General features: G+C 42.9%; 1 protein-coding gene across 2 annotated transcripts in view; it reads left to right on the top strand.

Annotated features, from left to right (window-relative positions):
- Nucleotides 1-22,163, top strand: part of MAPRE1 (microtubule associated protein RP/EB family member 1) — a 30,601-nt gene extending 8,438 nt beyond the window's left edge. For both annotated transcript variants that reach the window (XM_027558802.1, XM_027558801.1), the window contains exons 3-7: nt 6,276-6,421; nt 8,090-8,297; nt 10,841-10,962; nt 15,754-15,906; nt 17,904-22,163. In XM_027558802.1, coding sequence (XP_027414603.1) covers nt 6,276-6,421; nt 8,090-8,297; nt 10,841-10,962; nt 15,754-15,906; nt 17,904-17,960 — 686 coding nt within the window. In that variant the 3' untranslated portion in view covers nt 17,961-22,163. The remainder of the gene's footprint in view (nt 1-6,275; nt 6,422-8,089; nt 8,298-10,840; nt 10,963-15,753; nt 15,907-17,903) is intronic.
- Nucleotides 22,164-22,737: the final 574 nt, after the last annotated feature.

Genomic DNA, 22,737 nt, shown 5'->3' with positions numbered 1-22,737 from the left:
GTTGGCTGGTTGTTTCAAGGTTCATTATGTTCTGTAGTCTCTGTTTTGGAGAGTTAGTCATCAAGTATTTTGGAAAGATAGTTATCAAGAAAAAAGACCCTGGTCACAGAGAGTGATTGCGATGAGGGATTGCTTGTGTCAAAAGGGGGATGCAGGAAAGGAAAGAATAAAAAAAGATTTCCCTGGTAGACTAGTGGTTAGGATTTGGGGTTTTCACTGTTGTGGCCTGGGTTTAATCCCCAGTTGGGAAACTAAGATCTCACCAGCGTGATGGCAAGGCCAAAAAAAAAAACAAACTGGAGTTGGGAGAGGGGGTGAAGAATGCTGGTTGCTTTCCATTCCATTCCTCTCTCCCTTCGGTTCCAGTCCCTGACCAGGCCCCTCTGCACTTTTCTAAGGGCCCAGCATGGTGCTCTGAGTGTGAATGTCCTCAGAGCTCCCTTCTTTGCCTTCTCTTGTCCAGGCCAGCCAGCTTCACAGTTCCTGTGCTCTGCTGAATGGGAGAGGTGTTCAGATGCTCCCAGGCAAATGCTAGATTTCCTTTCTTCTTAGCTTATTGTGGGGCCGTGGTGCCTTTAGTTTATATAAAACAGCTGTCAGTCTTTTTCTGGAGCCGTTCTGAGAGGGAGACCTGCCCCTGACCAGGCCTCTCCCATTTTGTTTTCTCAAGTTGACTCCCTTTTCCATTTTGGACCTGAATTCGGCCATTCTTCCAATGTCTCAGGCCTGAGAAGCATCCTTTGAGGCTAACTCACAGAGTTCTGGGTCTTCTGCAGGGTCTTTTGGCTGTAGCCTTTCTCAGTTTGCAGGCTGCTGCCACAGTGGCCTCTGCACTGGGCCCTACACACCTCTCTGCTTGTCCCATGGTTGTCTACGGCCTTTTGAAGAGACCATTTTTATTGAGTCACTCCTCTGCTCACGAAAGTAGCTCTTGAAATTTTTTTTTGCTTAATTAATTCTTCAAATACCTCTTTGTGTTAATTGAAGCAGAAGACAAACTTATTTTCTTCTGAGTATAAGTAATTAGGTCTTCTTTATAGAAATGTATTAAAAAAGAAAGCTAGCTTAAAGCACAACATTAAAAAACTAACATCTTTGCATCCTGTCCCATTACTTCATGGCAGCTAGAAGGGGAGAGATTGGAAGAGTAACAGATTTTATTTTCTTGGGCTTCAAAATCACTGCAGATAGTGACTGCAGCCACGAGAATAAAAGATGTTTGCTCCTTGGAAGGAAAGCTACAACAAACCTATACAGCATATTAAAGAGCAGAGACATCACTTTGCCGATAAAGGTTCATAGAGTCAAAGCTTTGGTTTTCCCAGGAGTAACGTACGGTATGAGCGTTGGACTGAAAGAACACTGAATGGCGAAGAATTGGTGTTTTGGGAAATGTGCTGGAGAAGACTCTTGATCTGTTGAAGTGCAAAGAGATCCAACCAGTCAATCCTAAAGGAAATCAACCTTGAATACTCATTGGTAGGACTGATGCTGAAGCTGAAGCTCCAATACTTTGGCCACGTGATATGAAGAGCTGACTCATTGGACAAGACCCTGATGCTGGGAAAGATGGAAGGCAAAAAAGAAGTGGGTGGCCGAGGATGAGATGTTTAGATAGCATCACTGACTCAATGGACATGAATTTGAGCTGGGTGACAATGAAGGACAGGGAAGCCTGGTGTGCTGCAGTCCACGGGGTTGCATAGAGTCGGATGCGACTTAGCACTGAACAGCAACATAGAAACATTAAGAATAAAACTGTAATCTGTTGTACTGTCACAAGTGATAATCACTGTTATCTTGTAATTGTATTTTGAAGGTAAGGTCTGTCATCCCCATGTTATAGAGAAACTGAGAGAAGTTAACTGACTTGTCCAAGGTTACTCATTTTAGCTGTATTTTCAGTATTTTCCATAATTTTAAAATGTAATTGACATACGTTTTGAATAACCAAGTCTCAAAATGGTTTAGAATTCAAAAGAAACAAAAAGATAAACAGTGGAAAGCCTTCCTGTGAAAAGAGCAGAAGTGACCAGTGTTGTCAGCTGGGTGGCCTCCAGGGAGAGTGTGTAGGAGCAGAAACGTCCATCTGCCCATGTTCTGTGCGTGTGCTTCTCTTTCCCCCATTCTACACGCCCGGGGGCGCTCGAGCACGTCGGGCGTTCTGGAGAGCGTCCACTGCCCGTGCAGCATGCGCCGCTTTCTCCTTCTGTGGCTCTGTAGCACCGTCATTTCTTTGAATCAGTCCCTTGTTAATGGACATTTCATTTATTTCCAGTCTGTTGCTGTTACAGACTGTTGTAGTAAGTATCAAATACAAGCACACAGTGTTGTACAGTTTTCTTTCTTTTAAAATTAAAATAGGGTAGTTTTTCTCATGTTCAGATGTCTTCAGACCGACTTTTAATGTCTGCATTAATGACGCCTCACAGTCTTCTATTTTCAGATTGTTTTGGTTATTTTTTTGATGCCTGGACAGGGACTATTTCCAAATTGTATTCAACCTTTAAAATGACTTAAGCCTCACCTACTTCCAAAGCCTGAACACTTTTGCATTTAATGGAGCGTGTTTCCTGTGTGTAAAACTTTGAGAGTTCTTAATGTGGAGTTTTCTGATAGGAGGGCATCTGTCTTACGTAGAATTCTCTTTTTTGTTTTAATCTGTTTTTCCCCTCACTCTTAGTTATGGTGATGCTCTTGGTCAGAGTCTCACACCTAAACTCATTTTTTAAAAAAATTTATTTTAATTGGAGGATAATTACAATATTGTGGTGGTTTTTGCCATACATCAACATGAATCATTTTTTAAAAATTAATAAATTTTTGACTGTGCTGGGTCTTCATTACTGCTTGTGGGCTTTCTCTAGTCGAAGCGAGAGGGGGACGACTCTCTAGTTGCCATGCACAGGCTTGTCATTGCGGTGGCTCCTCTTGTTGCAGAGTGTGGGCTCTAGGGCGCACAGGCTTCAGTAGTTGTGGTACCTCTCCACATATGGAATCTTCTGGACTGGGGATCAAACCCTTGTCCCCTAATTTGGCAGATGGACTTGCCAACCACTGGACCACCAAGGAAGTCCTGGCCTGTATAGATTGTTGACTTCAGCTTTCATCTAATTCTCCAAGGGGCCCTGGCCCAAGATGGCTGAGAGCCTGTGCACTTGAGATAGTGCAGGCGTTGGGCGCAGGGCTGCACTGTGCCCTGTGTGTTCTCTGCTTGTAGCACAGATCTCCGTAGGACGGCGCTGTGGTAGTCAGCGGAGACCTGGTGGTTGATGTCATGACACATCTGGTCCCACCCTAAGGCTGTCTGCATCTTCCAGCCACAGGTTACGTGAACCTGCTCTCCTGCCCCAAAGCACTGGGATAGCGGTCATCTAAGAGCAGTCCTCTTCTGCACCTTGTGTTGCCAGGCTTTGTTATTAAGGCCGAGACTGGAAGGAAAGCCCCTTTGAACCTCTTCTGTACCCACTTGAGACATCTACAGGCCAGGAGTGTTGAGCCCTTTTGTAAATAACCACCTGACAGACTTCTTCCTTTTAAGCATTTATCTTCTTATTTTGTGTGCTTATAATAAAAGTAATTTTCATTGTATATAATAATATTTTAAAAAATAATATGTTCCATACCACCTCCCAGAGATGGCCACTGTTCAGTCATATTTGATCTCCAAAACAGTAACCTTGTATGGTGTAATACAGTGTGCTTTCTCCCAGTTTTTTTCTATACGTATAAAGATGAACGTTTTTACATATATGAAGACATGTTATAGATAACGTTTTTGTATCTTACGTTTTCTTTTAACATTAAGTCTTGAGCTCTTCTCCCAACCCCCGCCAAAAAATGTGCTTTGATTGCTTGCGTAATACTCTCTTAGGCAGTGTTGTGCGAATTTATGTAACTGATTGCTCCTGCTCTTGGACATACAGGTTGCTTCCATTTTTTCCTCTCCTGAATGAAGTTATACAACTTTCATGTGTAAGTCTTTGCTAGATGTATTTTTAATGTGTGTTACTTTATTAAATTTACTTTTTTTCCCCTTTCTTCTAAGTTTACTTTTTTTCCTTTTTCTTGGCTGTACTGTGAGTCCTAGCTACTGGACTGCCAGGGAATTCCCCTTGGTGTATTTAAAAAAAAGAAATGATTCCCTTAGATCCCTTAGGTTGGATCCCCGTGTGTTTATTAGGTGTTTACATTTTTGTGTGTGTGAATTGTCCAATTGATTTGTCTATTTTTATTGAAGTCCTTGTGTTTTTCTTTGTATATTATCTCTGTTTCAGCCAGCTAGAGTGTAGCAGCATGGTATATACCTCTTTCTTCCCTGAGCCAGGAAATGCTTTAGTCTGGAGTAGGGTGTTCTAAGAAAGTGCATAATGACATAGGAAAGAGCAGTGGACAGGGAGTCAGAATACCTGGAATCTGGCTCTAAGCTTGGTCTCTGGCCTCTGTGGTCGTGAGCCGCAGTTTTTGGTCGTCAGGTTTTAAATTTATAATGGCTCTAAGGATTCTTCTAGCTCTAAAATAAAAACTGAAAGTTCTTCAGGCAGGTTTTTAAGAGCAGATGACTGATGCTTTTAAGTGGTTTTGAATGGAAAGTCTCATGAATGGCTTGAGAAAACTGTGTATTTAGTAAATGTACTTTATTTTGCTGGTTCAGAAAAAATATCTTTCATGTGTGAAGCAGTGCTGTAGGTATAGATGCTTCATAGATTATGTCCTTGTGTATATGTGTGTTTTAAGTTGGTATGTATGTATCAGGATCCAAACCAGATCTATATATTGCAGTTGGTAAATTATTGCAGTCAACAGAAAGTGGACTTTCAAATCTCCCTTAAAATGCAGCAATCATCACTCTTCGTGCTATTAACTTGTTAAAGAGACTGGGTCGTTGTCTTACGAAATTGAGGAAGCTATTAGTGCCTCTATTTTAAAAAGCATAAATATTGCTAATTCACTGCCTGGTACATAGAATTCGCATAGTATATTTTTGTTGGATGAGTAAATAAATCAAGCCACTTTAGGAATCAGGCTTTCACTTTCTAGTGCTCCTTTCTACTAAGAATGTCACTCTGATCACTGAAGTGCTTCTGCTCTCTTTGCTGCTGCTGCTAAGTCGCTTCAGTCGTGTCCGACTCTGTGCGACCCCATAGATGGAAGCCCACCAGGCTCCCCCATCCCTGGGATTCTCCAGGCAAGAACACTGGAGTGGGTTGCCATTTCCTTCTCCAATGCATGAAAGTGATAAGTGAAAGTGAAGTCACTCAGTCATGTCTGACTCTTAGCAACCCCATGGACAGCAGCCTACCAGGCTCCTCCGTCCATGGGATTTTCCAGGCAAGAGTACTGGAGTGGGGTGCCAGTGCCTTCTCCAGCTCTCTTTGCATCTTCCCAAAAATAACGATAATGGCACTCTTTATGCCAGATCTGGCAGGAAGCCAGTTTGGCCTGATGTAAAATAAGTTGAATATGCTTATTAAGGCTGCCTCATTCTGCAGAACACCTATTGCGTAGTCGCTGGATTTCTCGTCTCCTTTTCCTGAAAAGACAGTAAGTGTACATGGAGCCTGCCCTCTATTAGGAGAGTGCATTTTAGTAGGCATTAGAGAAATGGCATTCCTAAATTTTAAGTGCCAAGAAAACACTTTTGGGGGTAGTGATGGATAAAAATGAATAAGTGGAGGAAGGAATGAAATTGGGGAGCAAATGGGATGAAATATATGCAATAATTTCTTATAGTGGCCTTTAAAATTGAAAAAATTTAAATGGAAAAACTCAAAGATTCCTTCTATTCAATTTTGTTTATAAACTGATAGGTTAATTAAGTTTATTTAGAGATGTAAAAAGCCCAGGGAGGCAGACATCTTAGAAAAAATATGTTTTTAACCTAAGTCAGAGGATGGATCTTTGATCAGAGGACGGATCTTTGCCATATTGGGGAACTCCTCCTCCTGCTGGCATTCATTTTTCTTTTAGTTGTCATTTTATTGTCATTTCTGTTTCCTACAAAGAATAGTCTTAAAATTTCATAGGACCATTCCTTTTCTCTTCATCATGGGATTTCAGGTTGCAGGTATGTTGTAGAACTTAAGTAGAACCACAGTTCTGTTACTGATTTCAAAGTCAAGTGGAAATGATGCTTTGGGATTTTGTAGGTACACTTCCACAACTTTTCAAATTGTACGTGGGTTAAGCGAGTTGGTAACTTTTTACCCTGTTTCTTTAATAGCTAGTGCGTTTAATGTTCCAGTGTGTGTTTTCTTCTTCTTTTACTCACTCAGGGGCTGCCTACTGTCAGTTTATGGACATGTTGTTCCCTGGCTCCATTGCCTTGAAGAAAGTGAAATTCCAAGCCAAACTAGAACATGAATACATCCAGAACTTCAAAATACTACAAGCAGGTTTTAAGAGGATGGGTGTTGACAAAGTAAGTAAGCTTTATTCTTTCATTTAGGGTATTTCTTAACTCGTCATGATTACCAAGGCTACCAGTGCTGGCCCATGACTTTGGATGTTTTTGTTTTTCTTTTCCCAATTTGTATAGTTATCTTTTCTCGAGTTAACAGTTTACGGGGAGCAATGTGTCCCTCTGTTGTCCTGTCCCTGGTTCCCGTGTGGTCGTCTTTCTTCATTGTGAAGTTGGCGGCTGTCTGGAAAACCAGTCTGTAAATCTGTACCCATTTTTTTTTAACTGTAATATATTAATCTGAGATCTAATTCTTTTAATCTCTGAATTTGCTTCTGTAAAACATACCATATGGTAGAATAAGTAGTTCTAATAGAGAAGATTCTAGAACTGCTTGACTTTTTTAGTGAAGTATAAAACCAAAGTATAAATTACAATATTTTTATAGCTAGTAGGTGCTGGAAAGTTCCCTCTTGCCCTCAAGGTTATGTGAAGCTATAAGAAACAGAGTCCACCAAGCTTCATTGGGAAAAAAACCTCTGTTTTAGTAGATAATACGTTATTGCAGTTAAGCAGTCCCCCCCCCCCATCAAAAAGGCTTAATCTTTAAGCCATTTTGAGGGCGGGGAACATTTTTCAGTAAAGCTTGTAATCACCCCCTAATTATCTTGCTTCTATATCTGATTTTTTATTTACTTTGAAATCAGTCTTAATTTAATATTGTCTCTGCAATATATAAAATGTGCATTAGTATTGTAAGGATATCATTTAGTTGTCAGGCATGGTTTAAACTAGGTTTGTCTTATTATACACAGTAGTTTTTCTTTTTCTTTTTATGGAATTAATGTTTTGAATAAGGCAGATTCCTAGAGTATATAAAAGTAGAATAGTGCAGGGATCCCCCGTGTACTTCGTGATCATCAACTCAGGGGTGGTCTTATTTCATATTATCTCTACTCCACCCCCTGTAGTCCTGGATTATTTTGAAGTAAGTTCCAGATTTAGCTTTATTTGTTAATGTTTCATACCAAGAAATTTTTTAAAGTTTGCTTGTTCAGAGGGGTGGATAGTTCAGATTGTAACTGGAATCCTTGAGGAGTTAAAAGATAGTTATGCTCTGACCATTTAAAGTAATACCTGATAGCACAATAAAAATCTTAGAGGGTCCTTTAAAGTGTGTTTTAATAGGATTGCAATTACTTGAAAAACATGCCATTTTGTAGAAGTCTATCCCAGGATTGATTCTGTACCTTGACCTATTTTTAAGGTAATTTTTTTTTAACACAGTTCATCGAGAATACTTGTTATTTTGTGGTCTGGACTTGGTACCTTGTGTCGGGCACTGTGGCCATGCAAGTTCCATGGGAGGTTTACTTTTTACAGTGAAATGACGTATCTTAAAATGTGTTTGGATGTGTGTGTGACTTCTGTATGATACTTGTTTCTTTTGCGTTTCTGATTTCTTTTGATGGAATTGAACTGTGGGGATTGGCTGTTGTTAAGTTCTCTGTGGAAGGTAAATTGAATGAAACTTGCTCTACAACCTTCCAGGGGCTTACTGAACATTTAGTTCTTGCCTCTTTGTCTCCTTTTAGCAGAGCTTTATACTGATTTTGGTGAATGTGAACACCTTTGATGCCTGCCAGAAACCTCTTGCTTTGAACTAAAGAATCTTATAATTTTCTGCAGATAATTCCTGTGGACAAATTAGTAAAAGGAAAGTTTCAGGACAATTTTGAATTTGTTCAGTGGTTCAAGAAGTTTTTTGATGCAAACTATGATGGAAAAGAGTATGACCCTGTGGCTGCCAGACAAGGTCAAGAAACTGCAATGGCCCCCTCCCTTGTTGCTCCCGCTCTGAACAAACCGAAGAAACCTCTCAGCTCTAGCAGTGCAGGTAAAAAACAAACCAACTGCGCCCCCCCCCACCCCACCCCCCCCCCCCCCCCCCCCCGCACAAATAATGCCATTTCCAAATAATGGTAGTCTAGGTATTCATTCATTCATTCAGTAGCCATAGGCTTAGGGATCTGAAGTAGCATAATCCCAGCCTTATGGCAGGAGCATGGATTGTGACATCAGGGCCCAGCGTTTGCTCTTAGATCTCTGGAGCCTCTATTAGCGCTTCATCTCTGCCCTGTTTCTTCCTCTGTAAGAGGGGAATTGCAGTACTGGCCCCAGAGAGCTGGTCTTGAAGCCTGAATGAGTTACTGTTTGCAGTTTTGCCAACACTCGTTAGTTGTATGGAATAGAAATCCCTCAGGTTAGCTCACATAAAGGAGAGTTAGTTGGAACACAAGGACATTTCATCTTAGAGCCCTGGAATGGGAATTTGCAACCGGACCTGAACTCTCAGAAACTGAAAGAGCTTTCCAGGTCCCTCGGGGGCTGCTCTTGGTTCTGCATTGTCCTTCTGTCTGCAGACCAGCTGCTTGTGCTTATTCACGGCTTCCCTGCCCTCCCTAGAACCTCAGCTGCTAAGTTCTGTGATGCCAGCAGAATCCAGGAGGCAGGGGCAGGCTGTTTATAAGAGACTATCTTTTGAAGTCCTGGCCTAGTGGGTTTTCCTAAATGTGTTTGTAGTGATATACTCACAGAATGTGTGTGTACCTTGTGAGCGGTGGGTGTTCTACAGATGCTAACTCCTCCTTTCCAGAAGGTGGCAAGAACATTAATTAAAGTTGGATAGTACCTTGAGGGAGGGGCTGATCTATCTGGTAGGTAGAAAGGGATGTTGAGTGCTTTGTAATTTTTATAGCTTTATTGAGCTCTTGATTGACTTAAATACAGTTCATGCATTTAAAGTTTTCAAGTGTACAATTGAATGGTTTTTAGTGCATACATAGGTAATGTTATTCTATTGCCATAATCAGTTTTAGAACATTATCATTACCCCCCAAAAGAAACCTCACGTGCTCCCGGTAGCAGTCACTTCCCATTTCTCCCCAAAACTCCTCCCTCCCTGATAGTCCTGGGCAACTGCTGATCCTCTGTGGATTTACCTATTCTGAATATTTCTGAATGGAATGATAGAATATGTGGCCTTTTATGTCTGATTTCTTTCATTTAGCATAATGTTTTCAAGGTTCATCCATGTTGTATCATGTATCAGGACTCCTTTTTATGGTTAAATAATATTCCATCGTGTGGTTGTAGCACATTTTATTTATTCATCAGTTGATGATGATTTGAGTTCTTTCTGTTTTTAAGCTATTATGAACAGGGCTGCTATGACCATTCATATGCAAGTTTCTGTGTGGGCGTATATTTTCATTTCTCTTGGGTGTGTATCCAAGAGTACATACTCTTGGAGCAGAATTTTTGGGTCATGTGATAACTCTGTGTTTAACGTTTGACAGAACTACCTGACTGTTTTGCAGAGTGGCTGAAACATTTATTTTCCCAAGCAGAGTATATGAGGGTTCAGATTTCTCCAGATATTGAGTACTTTGATTCTTTGGCTTTTTAGAATGGGGAATTGCATAGATAACCCTGTGCATTTCACATTTCAGATGCTGCTAACAGGCATGTGGAGACTTGGATTGAGTATTTAGTCTTCAGTTTAAACATATGCTAGAGATCCTCCAGCGGAAATGCCTGTTACTCTGGGTGGCTTTAAGGTCATATGGTTGTTGAATAGTTCAGAATGTTAGGAAGATGAGATATTTCTAAGCCTGGCATAATATATAAACTTTGCAAAATACTCGCTGAATGCATAACTAAAGTCATGAATGATAAATTTGCCTTGAGGTAGCCCATTCCAGATTATTCTTTATTATTTTAACTTGCCAATAGGTTGGCCCCGTTACTGTTTTCCTCGTCTTTGCTTTGGTCATTCTTACTGAGAGAAGTCTGTCTATCCTAGTCACTGTGCTGCTTTTCTCTCCTGACCCTCTAAACAAGGAAACAGGAAGGGGTTTGGAAGCCATTAGTGGTCAGAGCAGTCTCTACCCACTCGCTCATCTTCCTAATCCAAGGAGTGTCAGGTTCTGAGTTGGGAGACACCTTACTTTCCAGATGGGGTGTCATGGGTGCCCCACAGCTGGGGCTGTGGGCTCTTTCCCTCTGCTCCATGAAGCTGCCTGTCTGTGCATTTAGTTAGAGCTGGGTTCAGGTAGTTCATCTGTTTGTACCAGGTTGACTTTGCCTCTTTCAGATGATAGTCCCGTCCACCCCAGCGGAAAAAAGACCACACCAAAAGACTTATTGCCAGCACGAAAGATCATGGCTAAAATTGGTACTTCCCTGTGTTGCCAGGATGCAGAATCACTTTGGGTGATCATGGGGTGTAATCTTGCATGCTGGGCTCTCTGCGGTAGGCCTCTTCACTGCATAACTGTGGAGAGCAGTTGGTCACAGCCTTCTCTTGTTGTCTGGTGGGTTCTTTTTGTTTTGAAATTTCTCCTCTTAAAAAAAAAGCCAACTCTGTCCCCCTCTCAGCTCCACAGAGGCCCATTACAACACACAGAACTACTGCAACCCCTAAAGCTGGCCCGGGTGTGGTGCGGAAGAATCCCGGTGTAGGGAATGGAGATGACGAAGCAGCTGAATTGATGCAGCAGGTAGGCATCTCCTGTGTCCACAACAGGAACCCTTTGGGGGAAGGGGCGCTTGCTGCCCTGACTGGGGAGCTTTGTCTGTGTTCTTGTGGGAAGACCTGCCTTGTCTGTGTATCACAACAGTCCTCGTGACATGTGTCAGGGCTTTGGGACCTGTGTGGGGACTGTGAGCATGGACATGAAGATGGAAGAGCGGGGTGGGCAGCTGTTTCTAAGCTCCATTGTTTCTATTAGAAACCAGTATCTGTTTGGAAATGCACGCATAAGGTAGAACCCTGTTCAAAGTCTCTGGAACACTGTCAGGGTTCCTGGGATTCAGAGACTGTCTCTTGAATTTTGGCTCTAACAGGAGATAATGGAGAGCTCCTTTCTAAATAATAATTAAAAAAAAGTATTCTACAGTGTCCCTGCTGACATCCTGGCTCACTGGAGAATCGAATGGAGAGTGCAGCTGATGTGCAAAGCCTATGGCTTTTCTCTTCTTAATAGGTAGATGATTTGAAACGTCTTGTTTTGAACCAGTTAAGTATCTGAAAATAATTGGTAGAGGTCTCCATAGATCAGAACAAATTTTCGATTTTTAGACATTTTCTCACTAATTCTTATAGTTGTTTTGTTTGCTTTTGGATGTTCCTTGTAATTAATTCCAGATTTAAAAATCAAGGATGCTCTGTAATTCCTGTGAGTTTAGGAATGAACCTTTTCACTTTCCTGAAAGCCAAGTCCTAAAGCTTGGGGGAAACAGCCTCACTTTAATCCAGAACCTTTTGTGGCCCAGACCAAACTCTGAGGAAGTCAGGACCTAAAAGCCTGTCCCCAAGACCACATTCACTGTTATTTTTCGTTCTCTGATCTGCATATGCCCCACGGTGTAGGTGCCTCGGGAGGGTGGGAGGTGACCGGGTCAGCATCCCCGTGGTTGTGGCGGCCTCAAGCGCCCTGTGGGCACTGTGGCTGTGAGTGCAGAAGTCCTGGAGGTTGAGGAGGTGTCCCTGGAACTGCTGGTTTCCAGGCACAGGTGTACACAGAAAGTGGTCTCAGAAATAGAGTAAAGAGGTGTCAGTACTGAGACTTGGCAGCCAGCATAGGGTTGGCCTCACGGTCTCCAGAAGAAGATGCGATGGATTCCATGGGACTGCTGCCCAGCTGGTGTTCTAGGTGAGGGAGCACTGGATTTGAGGGGGCTGTAGATTTGCGGCTGGTCCTGGCTCCACTTCTAACTTGGGGCGAGTCAGTTAACCTCTGAACTCGCTGCCTCATATGCGGCGGGGCAGATACTTTACTCTCAGTGGTTGGATGGATTTCACAAGCTGACGTTTTGCCAAGTGCCTGGAAGGGTTTGGGATAAATGGGGTAAGTGGGGGTGGATGAAAGACAGTTGTGATTATTATGGAAGTTCTTGTCTGTGGTCTTGATAGAGTGAAAAAGGTTTTGAAATATGTTTTCAAAGTTCACAGGAGTCAGATTTTTTTTTTGGTGAAATATACAACTGTTAACAGCAAAAACAAAACCAGCACTTTTAGAGTGCAGGCGCCAGTGCTGGATTAAGCGTTTTGCTTTCACTTTTGCAGCAGCTCCGTGAGGGGTTCCAGAGAAGGACAGCAGTGCAGCTCACACCAGCCTGCCCAGCCCTGCCTCAGAAATAACGTGTGTGGCCAGCACAGGGCTTTGATTTTTACCATTCTTATTTTCAATGTGAAGGATTTTAGGTTCTTTGCAGGTTGCACACCCTGTTACTAACTCCCATGGCTCGTATACATGATCTCTCTGACCCTGAGAGTATTAAAAGTGGTGCACTTGATGAAGGGATGGAGGTCTGGGAGACAGGACCATATTGGTCATGAAAAGTGGAGCCTCACGGGCTTGGTGGGCAGTGTGTTCTACACAAAGTACCTTTTGGTGTTCATAGCCTTGGGATAGCTTCAGTGATTCCATATTCGTTTTTTTAAATGTAATTTTTATTTTTGACTGCACTGGGTCTTCAGTATTGTGCGTGGGTTTTCGCTAGTTGCGGAGAGCTGGGGCTGTTCTCTAGTTGAGGTGCACAGGCTTCCTGTTGCAGTTGGCTTCTCTTTTGTGGAGCACAAACTCTAGAACATAGGCTTTAGTGCTTATGGCACATGGGCTTAGTCGCTCCAAGCCATGTGGGGTCTTCTCAGACCAGGGATTGAACTGGTGTCCCCTGCACTGCAACCACTGGAACACCAGGGAAGCCCGATTCCACATTCTTACGTCATTTGGGAGAAATGTACTGTTCCAAAGCAACACTATTGAGTAGAAATAAAATGTAAACTGGAAATGTGAGATATACGTATATAGAACTGAAAGTTTTCTGGTAGTCACACTGAAAAAAATTGTAATAAGAGACAGGTTAATTCTAATAACACACATTACTCAATATATTTAAAGTATTAGCATTCTGATGTGATCATTATAAATAGTTATCAGTGAGATGTTTTACATTTGAACACTGTACTGGGTCTTTGAAATCCAGTGTGTATTTGATAGCTACAGCCTGTCTCAATTGCACTGGCTACATTTCAAGTGCTCAGAACACCACCTGTGGCTCATAGCTACCGTATCGGCCAGTGCCAGGTCGAAAACATTCTCCTTGGGCTTCCTGGGTTCCAGCTATTACTTCGCTGTAAGAGAATTGTATGCTTGTGGATTGTTTCTTGTGGATTCATGGTTGTTGAGGGATGTCAGGGAGGGCTGCTGCCTTGGCCTGTGGGTGGGGCCTGTCGGGCTGGTTTCTGGCGCCCTGGGTGATGTATAGGTGGAAGGAGGTTTCAGTGGGCTTACGAGGGAGGCGCCGGTGTAACGTGCGTGTACGAGTGGGCTCCAGGCTGCCGCGCCGCGCCAAGTGCTTCCCTTTCCTTCTCGTGATTACGGGCCTCTTCTCACTCATGGACCTTGGGCCGAAGATCCAAGCAGCTTTCACTGCTGGGGATAGTCACCTCTGATCCTTTAGTCCCCTTCTCCCCCTCCACTTCGGGAGTAACTGATAGTTTAAGGAAAGGCTACAAACAGCATTTAAAGCAGGGGTGGGGAGAGTGGAGGTGGATGAATTATTTTGTTTTGCAGGCGACTAGGTGGTGTTAGTACTTTATTGAAACTTTCAACTATTTTTATTCATTTATTTTTAAATTATTTGTTTTTGGTTTTGCTGGGTCTGTGTTGCTCTGTGGGCTTTTCGCTCGTTTCAGAAGCAAGGGCTACTCTCTTGTTGGGCGTGTGGGCTCCTCAGTGCAGTGGCTTCTCTTGCTGCAGAGCACAGGCTTACTTGCTCTGCAGCATGTAGGATCTTCCTGGATCAGGGATCGAACCTGTGTCTCTTGCGTTGGCAGGCCATTCTTTACTGCTGAGCCAGCAGGGAGGCCCCACAGTTATTTTTTAAAGTGATTCCTGTGGTTGCTAAATTCCTTTAGTGAGAGTGTCTAGAACCTTGTTTCTAGAGCCTTGATTCTGGATCGGTCTGTTCAGGCCTTTGATGGCAAACATTGAAATTAAGTCTTTGACAAAATGGTCCTGGTGGTTCCAGTCACCTGCTCCTCATCTCTGATGCCTCTCAACTGCAGGTTGTGAGGGAGCAGGACTTGATCCCTTTGGTTGGGCCTGGCTTCTTTATCAGGCTGTGGGGAAGCTGGATGAGCTGTTTTAGTAACTAGACGTTCAGAAGGTGGACTAGGTTCCTGTAGTGCCTCTGGCTCTCAGAATTCCACTACCCACATTGTTCTCAGCAGCTGCACCTTTGATTCCCTGGCTGGGCTTTCCATGGGGCCCTAGCCTGTAAGGCCTGAGAAGATATATTGTACCATTTGCCATGTAATTTGCATTCAGTGAGAGTCATGGTTGAGTATTCTGGAATGAAGACACACTGGACTGTGAGAGTTGTTATGGTATTGTTATTATTATGTTATGATAACATAATAAAAGTTATGACTTTTATTATTCTTGGCTGAACAGAGTCCTGACCCATTCACTGAGATTTGTTTTGTCATTGCCTCTTTGTGGAAATTAGAGTCCCTCAGTGAGGCTCCTGGAAGATCCTGTGGCATGAGTGGTGAGCTGATGATATGCTCAGGGAGCTAGGGGTGGAATATGGTGGGGTGTGCCCCTCTCCTCTGCCCTTGTCTCTCCCTTTTGAGACTGTCTTGAGGGAGAGAGTGACGCAGGGACCCTCTCATCAGAGGATGCTTTTCTTTTAGTCATGGATCACACCCTAGCCCCAACATACTGGGGGGAAAAATAACTATTGAGTTTCTATGCCCAGGTGCCCCTCAGTGCTAGCTATCTTTGGCCAGTATTAGTTGTTTTTAAATAGTCTTGCCCTCCTGCTCATCATTTCTATCCTGCTCTCTTGGACCAGACCCTGCCTTACCGTTGACTTCAGCTTGCAGAAAGACCTGGATTAACTGACCAAGTGTCCTGGTATGGACTCAGTATATAATTGGCAGCCACTCTGCTGGGCCAGGTTGTGGATTCTTTTTCTATATTTGTCTCAGCAGCCATGCCTTTTTCTCTTTGATCTTATCTTAGTCTCTGAGAAATACCTACATGTTTCCTCATGTAGCCTGTCCTTTTGCAGGGATTGTTACAGTCAGAGTGCCATGAATCAGCCCATGGTATTGATCTGGAGCTGAAGAAAATTGACATCAAATTAAAATGGGAGTTTTGTCCTTGTTAGGGAATTTGATGAAAGACCACACATCTCCTTCCGGGTTGGAGGTTTAATCTGATGTGTTGTTGGTGTATGAATTCCAGGTGTCTGACCCTTTCTAATGTTTTGTGCAGGTCAATGTATTGAAGCTGACTGTGGAAGACTTGGAGAAGGAGAGAGACTTCTATTTTGGAAAGCTGAGGAACATTGAGTTGATTTGCCAGGAGAACGAGGGGGAGAACAACCCTGTGCTGCAGAGGATTGTGGACATTCTCTACGCCACAGACGTATGTGCTGACTTGGGGATGTTTTCTTGCCATTTTGCCACCTAAGAGAAAATACATTTTATGTGGTGGTTTTTGGCAAGCTCAGTACTGATGCTTGTTGTGTTTCAGCATAGCATTCATTTAAAGACTTCATCATTGACCCTCAAGAGTCAGCCAGAGGGGGGCACTTCAGCTTCTGCTTTGAGGTCTCAAGGGACAGTGAGGTGGCGGGCTGCCCTGCTTCTGTAGCTTGTGGCCACTGGTAGGTCACGAGTGCCACCAAGTGCTCTTAATCCTGCCATCCCCGCCTCCACCCCACTCAGCGTGGACCCCTTGGTCCGAGTTGCTGCCTCTTTTTCCTATGCCCCAGGTGTGCCCTGGAGGGTTAGGCACACGGCCCTGTTTGAGGTCTGCTGCCCACAGCTGTGAGAGGTGCCTTTTTCCTCCCACGCTGGAGTGTGCCCGCTTCCCATTTCTCCACACTCTCTTGTGGTCAGATCTCTTGGGAGTCATGTGTATTCGGCAGCTGAATAGGGAAAACTCATTTTCCCTGGATTTAGGATTTGACATTTTGCTCTGTCCACTGTTTAATGGCTATAATTATTAATAATTCTGCCATGCCCAGCAGGGTCTTGAGGGTCAAGCTATAGTATGTGTCTTGCCTAAGTGTTTCACAGTATGTGGCCATATACAAATATAAGGTAACATTAATGTTATTAGCACTATCCTCTAAACGTATTAAGTGAATTTGGGGGTGTTAAGACTGATGACTGAAAAGTTGATAATTTGTTCAATAAACCTGTGTTTCAGGCTTGCTATATACCAGATAATGCAGACAGAGTTAATGAAGATACAGGTGTCTTTGGGTTTAGTCCGAGTATTGTTTTAGTGGAGTCATATGTTGAGTAAATTTAGCCATAGAGGTTTAGTTTAAACAATAGATGGTGGGTGAAGGGGGAGTCTAAGTGTTTTAAGAAGGCAATGGCATCCCACTCCACTACTCTTGGCTGGCAAATCCCATGGACAGAGGAGCCTGGTAGGCTGCAGTCCATGGGGTCCCTAGGAGATGGACACGACTGAGCAACTTTACTTTCACTTTTCACTTTCATGCATTGGAGAAGGAAATGGCAACCCACTCCAGTGTTCTTGCCTGGAGAATCCCATGGATGGGGGAACCTGGTGGGCTGCCGTCTATGGGGTCGCACAGAGTCGGACACGACTGAAGCGACTTAGCAGCAGCAGCAGCAGCCATTAGCTCATACCAGATGTCTGGAGTGTGTGTGAGGTGGGAGCCACACATCCGAGGTTTCCCATGCCTCTCATGTTTGGTCAGCCTAGTTAGTTGTGGGTAAACAGACCACCCACAGCACCTGCAGTAGCATGCAGGTTCCTTCTTGTTCAGTCACTCAGTCGTGTCCGACTCTTTGCGACCCCATGGACTGCAGCACACCAGGCTTCCCTGTCTTTCATCATCTCCTGGAGCTTGCTCAGATTCATGTCCATTGTGTCAGTGATGCCATCCACCATCTCATCCTCTGTCGTCCCCTTCTCCTAAAGGGGATGCAGGTACCTAAGTGCAGTCAAAAGAAGGCACGAAGGAAAAGCTGGCAATGTGGACAGGTTATTGAGAGGAGATGATCTGGTACTATTACGGTGACTTCAGGGATTTTTGAGGGTCAGTTTTCTTAAATAGCTTTATTGAGGTTCGGTTGGTTTAACGACAACTTGATGTATGACATCATTGCCATCATCAAGACAGTGGACACATCCATCACCCTGAACAGCGTGCGGGTGAGTTTGTGCTCAGTTTTGTCCTTCTGTGCGATGTGGTTCCACTGCCTAACTAATAGAAAAGCAGTCACTTGGTCTTGTGCCATTCAATGCCAAGTGTGTGGTAGAGACAGGAAGAACCGTTGACTTTGAGAGGCTTTAAATATGAGGAAAGGGAACCCACAGTAGAAACTGGTCTTTCATTCAGCGTTGAATAATAGCTTTCCCCTCCCATCTTCCCATTTCAGGAAGGCTTCGTGATACCTGATGAAGGGGGCCCACAGGAGGAACAGGAAGAGTATTAATAGCCTGGACCAGCCGAGCAACATCTGAATTCTTCACTCCAAATCATGTGCTTAACTGTAAAATACTCCCTTTTATTATTCTTAGAGGACTCACTGGTTTCTTTTCATAAGCAAAAGTACCTCTTCTAAAAGTGCACTTTGCAGAAGTTTCACTCCTTTTCCAATAAGTTTGAGTTAGGAGCGTTTACCTTGTAGCAGAGCAGTATTAACATCTAGTTGTTCACCCAGGGAACAAAGAGGCTGACCATGGGCTCGCTTTGTGGATGCTGGTAGCACTGATAGCTGGAGAAGGTGGAGACCTCAGTAGAGAAATGTAAAGACTGATTTGAATTTTAAGTTAATGTGAAATCTTGGCAGAGAACGTTTTAATAAATAAATGCCTTAAGAGTATTTAAAAGATGCTTCCATATTTCAAAATATAAAATGTGTGTTTGACATTGTGTCTGGGAAGGAAGGGCTGGAACCTGGAGCCTTTGGGACCTGCTGTTCCCAGCCTTCGCAGGACTGCTTGATCCTCATAAGCCCAGACGTTGGCCCAAAAGCAAAATTTGAAAAGTTATTTTGTAAGCCATTTTGATGACCTTGACCAATAGCATGCCTGTTAAGAAGCAAGAGGCATTGTTGCCTGGATGAATAGAGGGTGTGTTTCAGGCCTGAGAGGTCTGAGTCAAAGAGCTTGATTTTCATTGAGCATTTCTCTGGTGATTTTCCAGTTATCCCTGATAATTCTGTGTACTGTGCGTGTTTTTTTTTTTTTTTGAAATGAGGTGTGTCCAGTTTTTAAACCTAACAACTGCTTTTGGGGACTTGCCCACATCTCTGGGATTTGAATGGGGGCTGTGTCCCGTTTTACTGTCTTTTAAGTTTACATGTAACATGTTCCTCTTCTCTGCTCCCCTTGCCCACTGGGGACTCCTCTTTGGCTCCTTAAAATTTGCTGCTTAGAGTGGAAGTTCAGCAGGCAGGTGATCATACTGCAAGTTCTTTTTGGACCTCTGGCAAAGGGAGTGATCAGTGAAGGCCACCACTCCCTTGGGATCTGCAAGGCTGGGTGTTTTCGGTACCTGCTGTCCACAGCCCTCCACTGTTATCGGAATACTTTGCCAGTGCACTAATCTCTTTGGAGATAAAAATGTTAGTGTGTTACTAAATGTTAATTTTCTTTTGCAGAAAATATAGTACCATGTCTGAATTAATTATTAATATTTAAAATATTTCATTCCTTAGCTCCCTCATTTGCTTTGCTCACAGCCGACTCATTTCCTTTGTTTGGCAGAATTCTGCAACGTGTGTGTCACCCACTACTGAGATTGTTCAGCCCCTGATGTATTTGTATTGATTTGTTTCTGGTGGTAGCTTGTCCTGAAATGTGTGTAGCAAGCAGGTATTTTATGATAAAATTGTTGTGTAGTGCATGCTCTGTGTGGAATTCAGAGGAAAACCCAGATTCAGTGATTAACAATGCCAAAAAATGCAAGTAGCTAGCCGCTGTTCAAACAGCAGTGGTGCTGTTTCTCTTTTGTGGCCTTTTCGACTTCTGTTGCCCTAAAATTCCATTTTGTTGGGAACCCATTTTCCACCTGGTCTTTCTTGACAGGGTTTTTTTCTACTTTTAAACAGTTTCTAAATAAAATTCTGTATTTCAAGAGTGTCATGTCTTCTGAAATTTGTCTTGCCCTGGGTATATTCTTTTAGGTTCAAATGATAAGGTAGCCATGCATCTTCCTTAAATTAGGGCTGATCTTTTGAAATCCTTCACTGTTTTTTTCAGACGTGCTTATTTCTAAGGCCGTTTCTTTTTTCTCCATTCAAACAGTATGCTTCTAAGCCTCCTGACATTTCCTCACTTTTGTGTTACTGTGGGAGGGCTTTCAGAAGTGCAGGGCTTGGCCTCAATGCCATGGAGCTACTTCAGGCTGTTTCCTTCAGAGAAAATCTACAGGACAAGCTTGGTGGATACCATGGGGCAGTACTGTTTTATTTTTTCCCCTGAAAGTGTGTTTCAAAGTCAGTAAACACAGCCAATCTGTAACAATCCGAAATCATCTTTAAAAATTCTATACTCTAAGAAATGAGTTCAGAAGGTGAGGTGCTGCTATTTTCAGTATGAAATAAAAGTTAAATGGGCAGAAGGTAGTTTTCAGTATGATTTTTAGGGTACCGACCACAGTTATGGATGATTTGTAAACCAAACTTCATGATTTTCACTAGAATTACTTCCATGTTACTTCCTGTAGAAGTTAACAGTATGATGCCTTCACTGAAATGTTACACACCTTCAGAAGGGATTGGATACCATGTGTGTTGATAATCTATAAGAAGATACGTCCAGGAGTGCATGGAGTTTGTGAATAAAATGTTGAGTATTGTCAGCTGAGAAGTTACCTTGGAAAGAGTGAAGCTGATACTGTGTGTACTTCTGACCTAGTAAGTCCATGGGCCTGGGTATTTCGGCTGAGGCGTGTAGCATTGAAATGGGTCTCATTTAGGTTAGGTCATGGGTGCTGTGGTCTTGGATAAGCTGCTTGGTTTGCTTGGCAAGGCCTGTGCTGTGTGAGGGATGGGTAAACAGATGGCTGGGTTTGGATTTAGGACTCACTCGTGCTGGTGGTCCTCAGACTGACGGGTTTCAGAAATCACCTGTGAAACTTGACTGACATAAAATTTCTGATGTCCAATTGGCAGAGATTCTGAGTTAGGCGATTAGAAATCTGCATTTTACTATGTGCCTCAGATGACCTGGTTTAATGTAGTCTTCAGAGCTAATTTTGGTCGTAACCCTTATCTCTGCGAGCGCAAATGTAGCTGGCAGGGGGTGTCAGGTTAGAGTTCTTGTAGATTGCTTCTAGCTTTGTGACTTTTACGTTATTAATAATTGATCGCTTGTTCTGACTTGCAGAACAAGGATGACAATGGTGACTGCAGCGCCTCCCTCACCTGGTGCTTGCTGGCATCAGAATGAGCTGAGAACCAGAAAAGGTAACCACAGCGTTAGAAAGCACTGCTTGGTTCTTCAGATCCAGTTTGAAGCTTATGGATCAGAAAAGCTTAGGCCAGGGGTTTTGTATCCTGAGAATTCAGGCAGGCGATTCTTAGATAGGCTTTGAGTATTTTGTAAAATTATATGTAACAAGTACTAATTTTTTTTTTCAGCTTGGGCGATTGATGAGTGCAGCTCCTTTCTTTTGGGACTATCATTTTCATCCCTTTTTCCCCCCAAGTGAAATAATGGTCTAAACACACCTTTCACCTTCTTCTTTTGAATGAAGATTCGGTGATTCAGTAATTCAGATTCATTGATTTAAAGATAAGTGTTTTCTTTAGGATATAATAAGGTGTTGGAAAGGAAGCCGTTTCCTTTTGCTATAACCAAGATAAGTCTAGGGAAATTTTTCTTTAAGGATTGTTTTATGAGATTTGGTATGAAGAACTCCTTTTCTGAAGGTTACCCATAGTTCAGCATAGTCTACAAACAAAACCTCAGCTTTAGGCCTGATCAGCTTGATCAGATTAGCTTGCTGGTATGTGGGTGACCCAAATCTGACTGCTGTCAGCAGAGTGGAAGTGATTGCTTTGAGCCAAGCTGAGCCTGAGCCTGAGCCTGTCTGTGGTCAGTGTTCCTGAATCACCAGTCATTTTGCTGGTCTGGCACTGTTGCCATTGATTTAAAATCAGGCCTATATTGTAGTTTTGAATTCATACATTCCAGTTACAACGTTTTAAAACCTGATGAGTTCATGTGTATTTCTGACACTTGCTGCTCTTTTGTCAGTTTTCACGTCTGAGACTTGAGTACGCAGAGTCCTTTTCTGAAGGAAAGCCCACAGAAGTATTCTGTGCTTTTACACTGAACTTGACTGTTACCGCACATGCCTTCAGCCAGATTGTTAAGTAGCTAAAATTTGTGAAGGTCTGTTTCCCTTTTCTGAATTGGAAAGCAGTGTTACCTTAGCCTAGCGCACAGCTTTCTGTTGAGGTTGTGGTCAGGTTGCTTCACTAAATTCATTATCTAGATAAGCAGGTCTAACCTTAGAGTTGGAATTCTGGGCCCTTATTCCAGGACTATGTATATATACATAAAGAAATTTAAAAAATTAAAATAACCTATATTTCTTTTGAATTGGAGGCTCCGAGGTTCTGAAATGTAAAATGAACGTAGCCTTCACAAACATGTTTCTGGGGGTAGGATGAGAAAAAAAAAAAGAGACAGATCTTTATCTTGTGATCATAGGAAGAGCAAAGCAAGTTAGCCATCAAAGCCTAGAACTTCAGAAATGGTATTGAGAGACTTAGAATTACAGAGTGATGTGTTAGCTGTTTGATACTCTGTAAGACATCTTACCTTAAAAATTCAAAAAAAATTTTTCCCTTCTTCCTGGACGACTGAATATTTTTCAGTCTGTAGGAATTGGTGAGGATAGGGTGGATGCAGGTATGAAGGAGAGGAGAAAGAGCAGTTTACTGTATTTGCTGATGTCTTTAATTTTCATTTCTAGTGGGAGAATGAGATTTGGGAAGCCGCTAGTGAGGTTCAGTCCACCAGGCTAGGTCTTAACAAAGCTGTCTTTATGGCTCTTACTAGTTTCCAGCAGGGACAAAGATGGGTTTCTAAGACAACCTTCATGGATGATTCACAAACTGTAGTGTAGACTATTATAAAATTAAGCCAGGCTCAAGCATGCAAGTGGGGGGACTGAATATATAAAGGGAATATGTGACTGGAGCCCTTTTCTGACCTTTATCAAGAGGAACGAAGGAGAAGTGCTGTGATCAGGAG

Source organism: Bos indicus x Bos taurus, chromosome 13 (genome assembly GCF_003369695.1).
Source record: "Bos indicus x Bos taurus breed Angus x Brahman F1 hybrid chromosome 13, Bos_hybrid_MaternalHap_v2.0, whole genome shotgun sequence".
In the NCBI taxonomy this organism is placed as follows: Eukaryota; Metazoa; Chordata; class Mammalia; order Artiodactyla; family Bovidae; genus Bos; species Bos indicus x Bos taurus.
The sequence above is the reverse complement of the archived record's forward strand: the minus strand, read 5'-3'. Positions and strand labels throughout refer to the sequence as shown.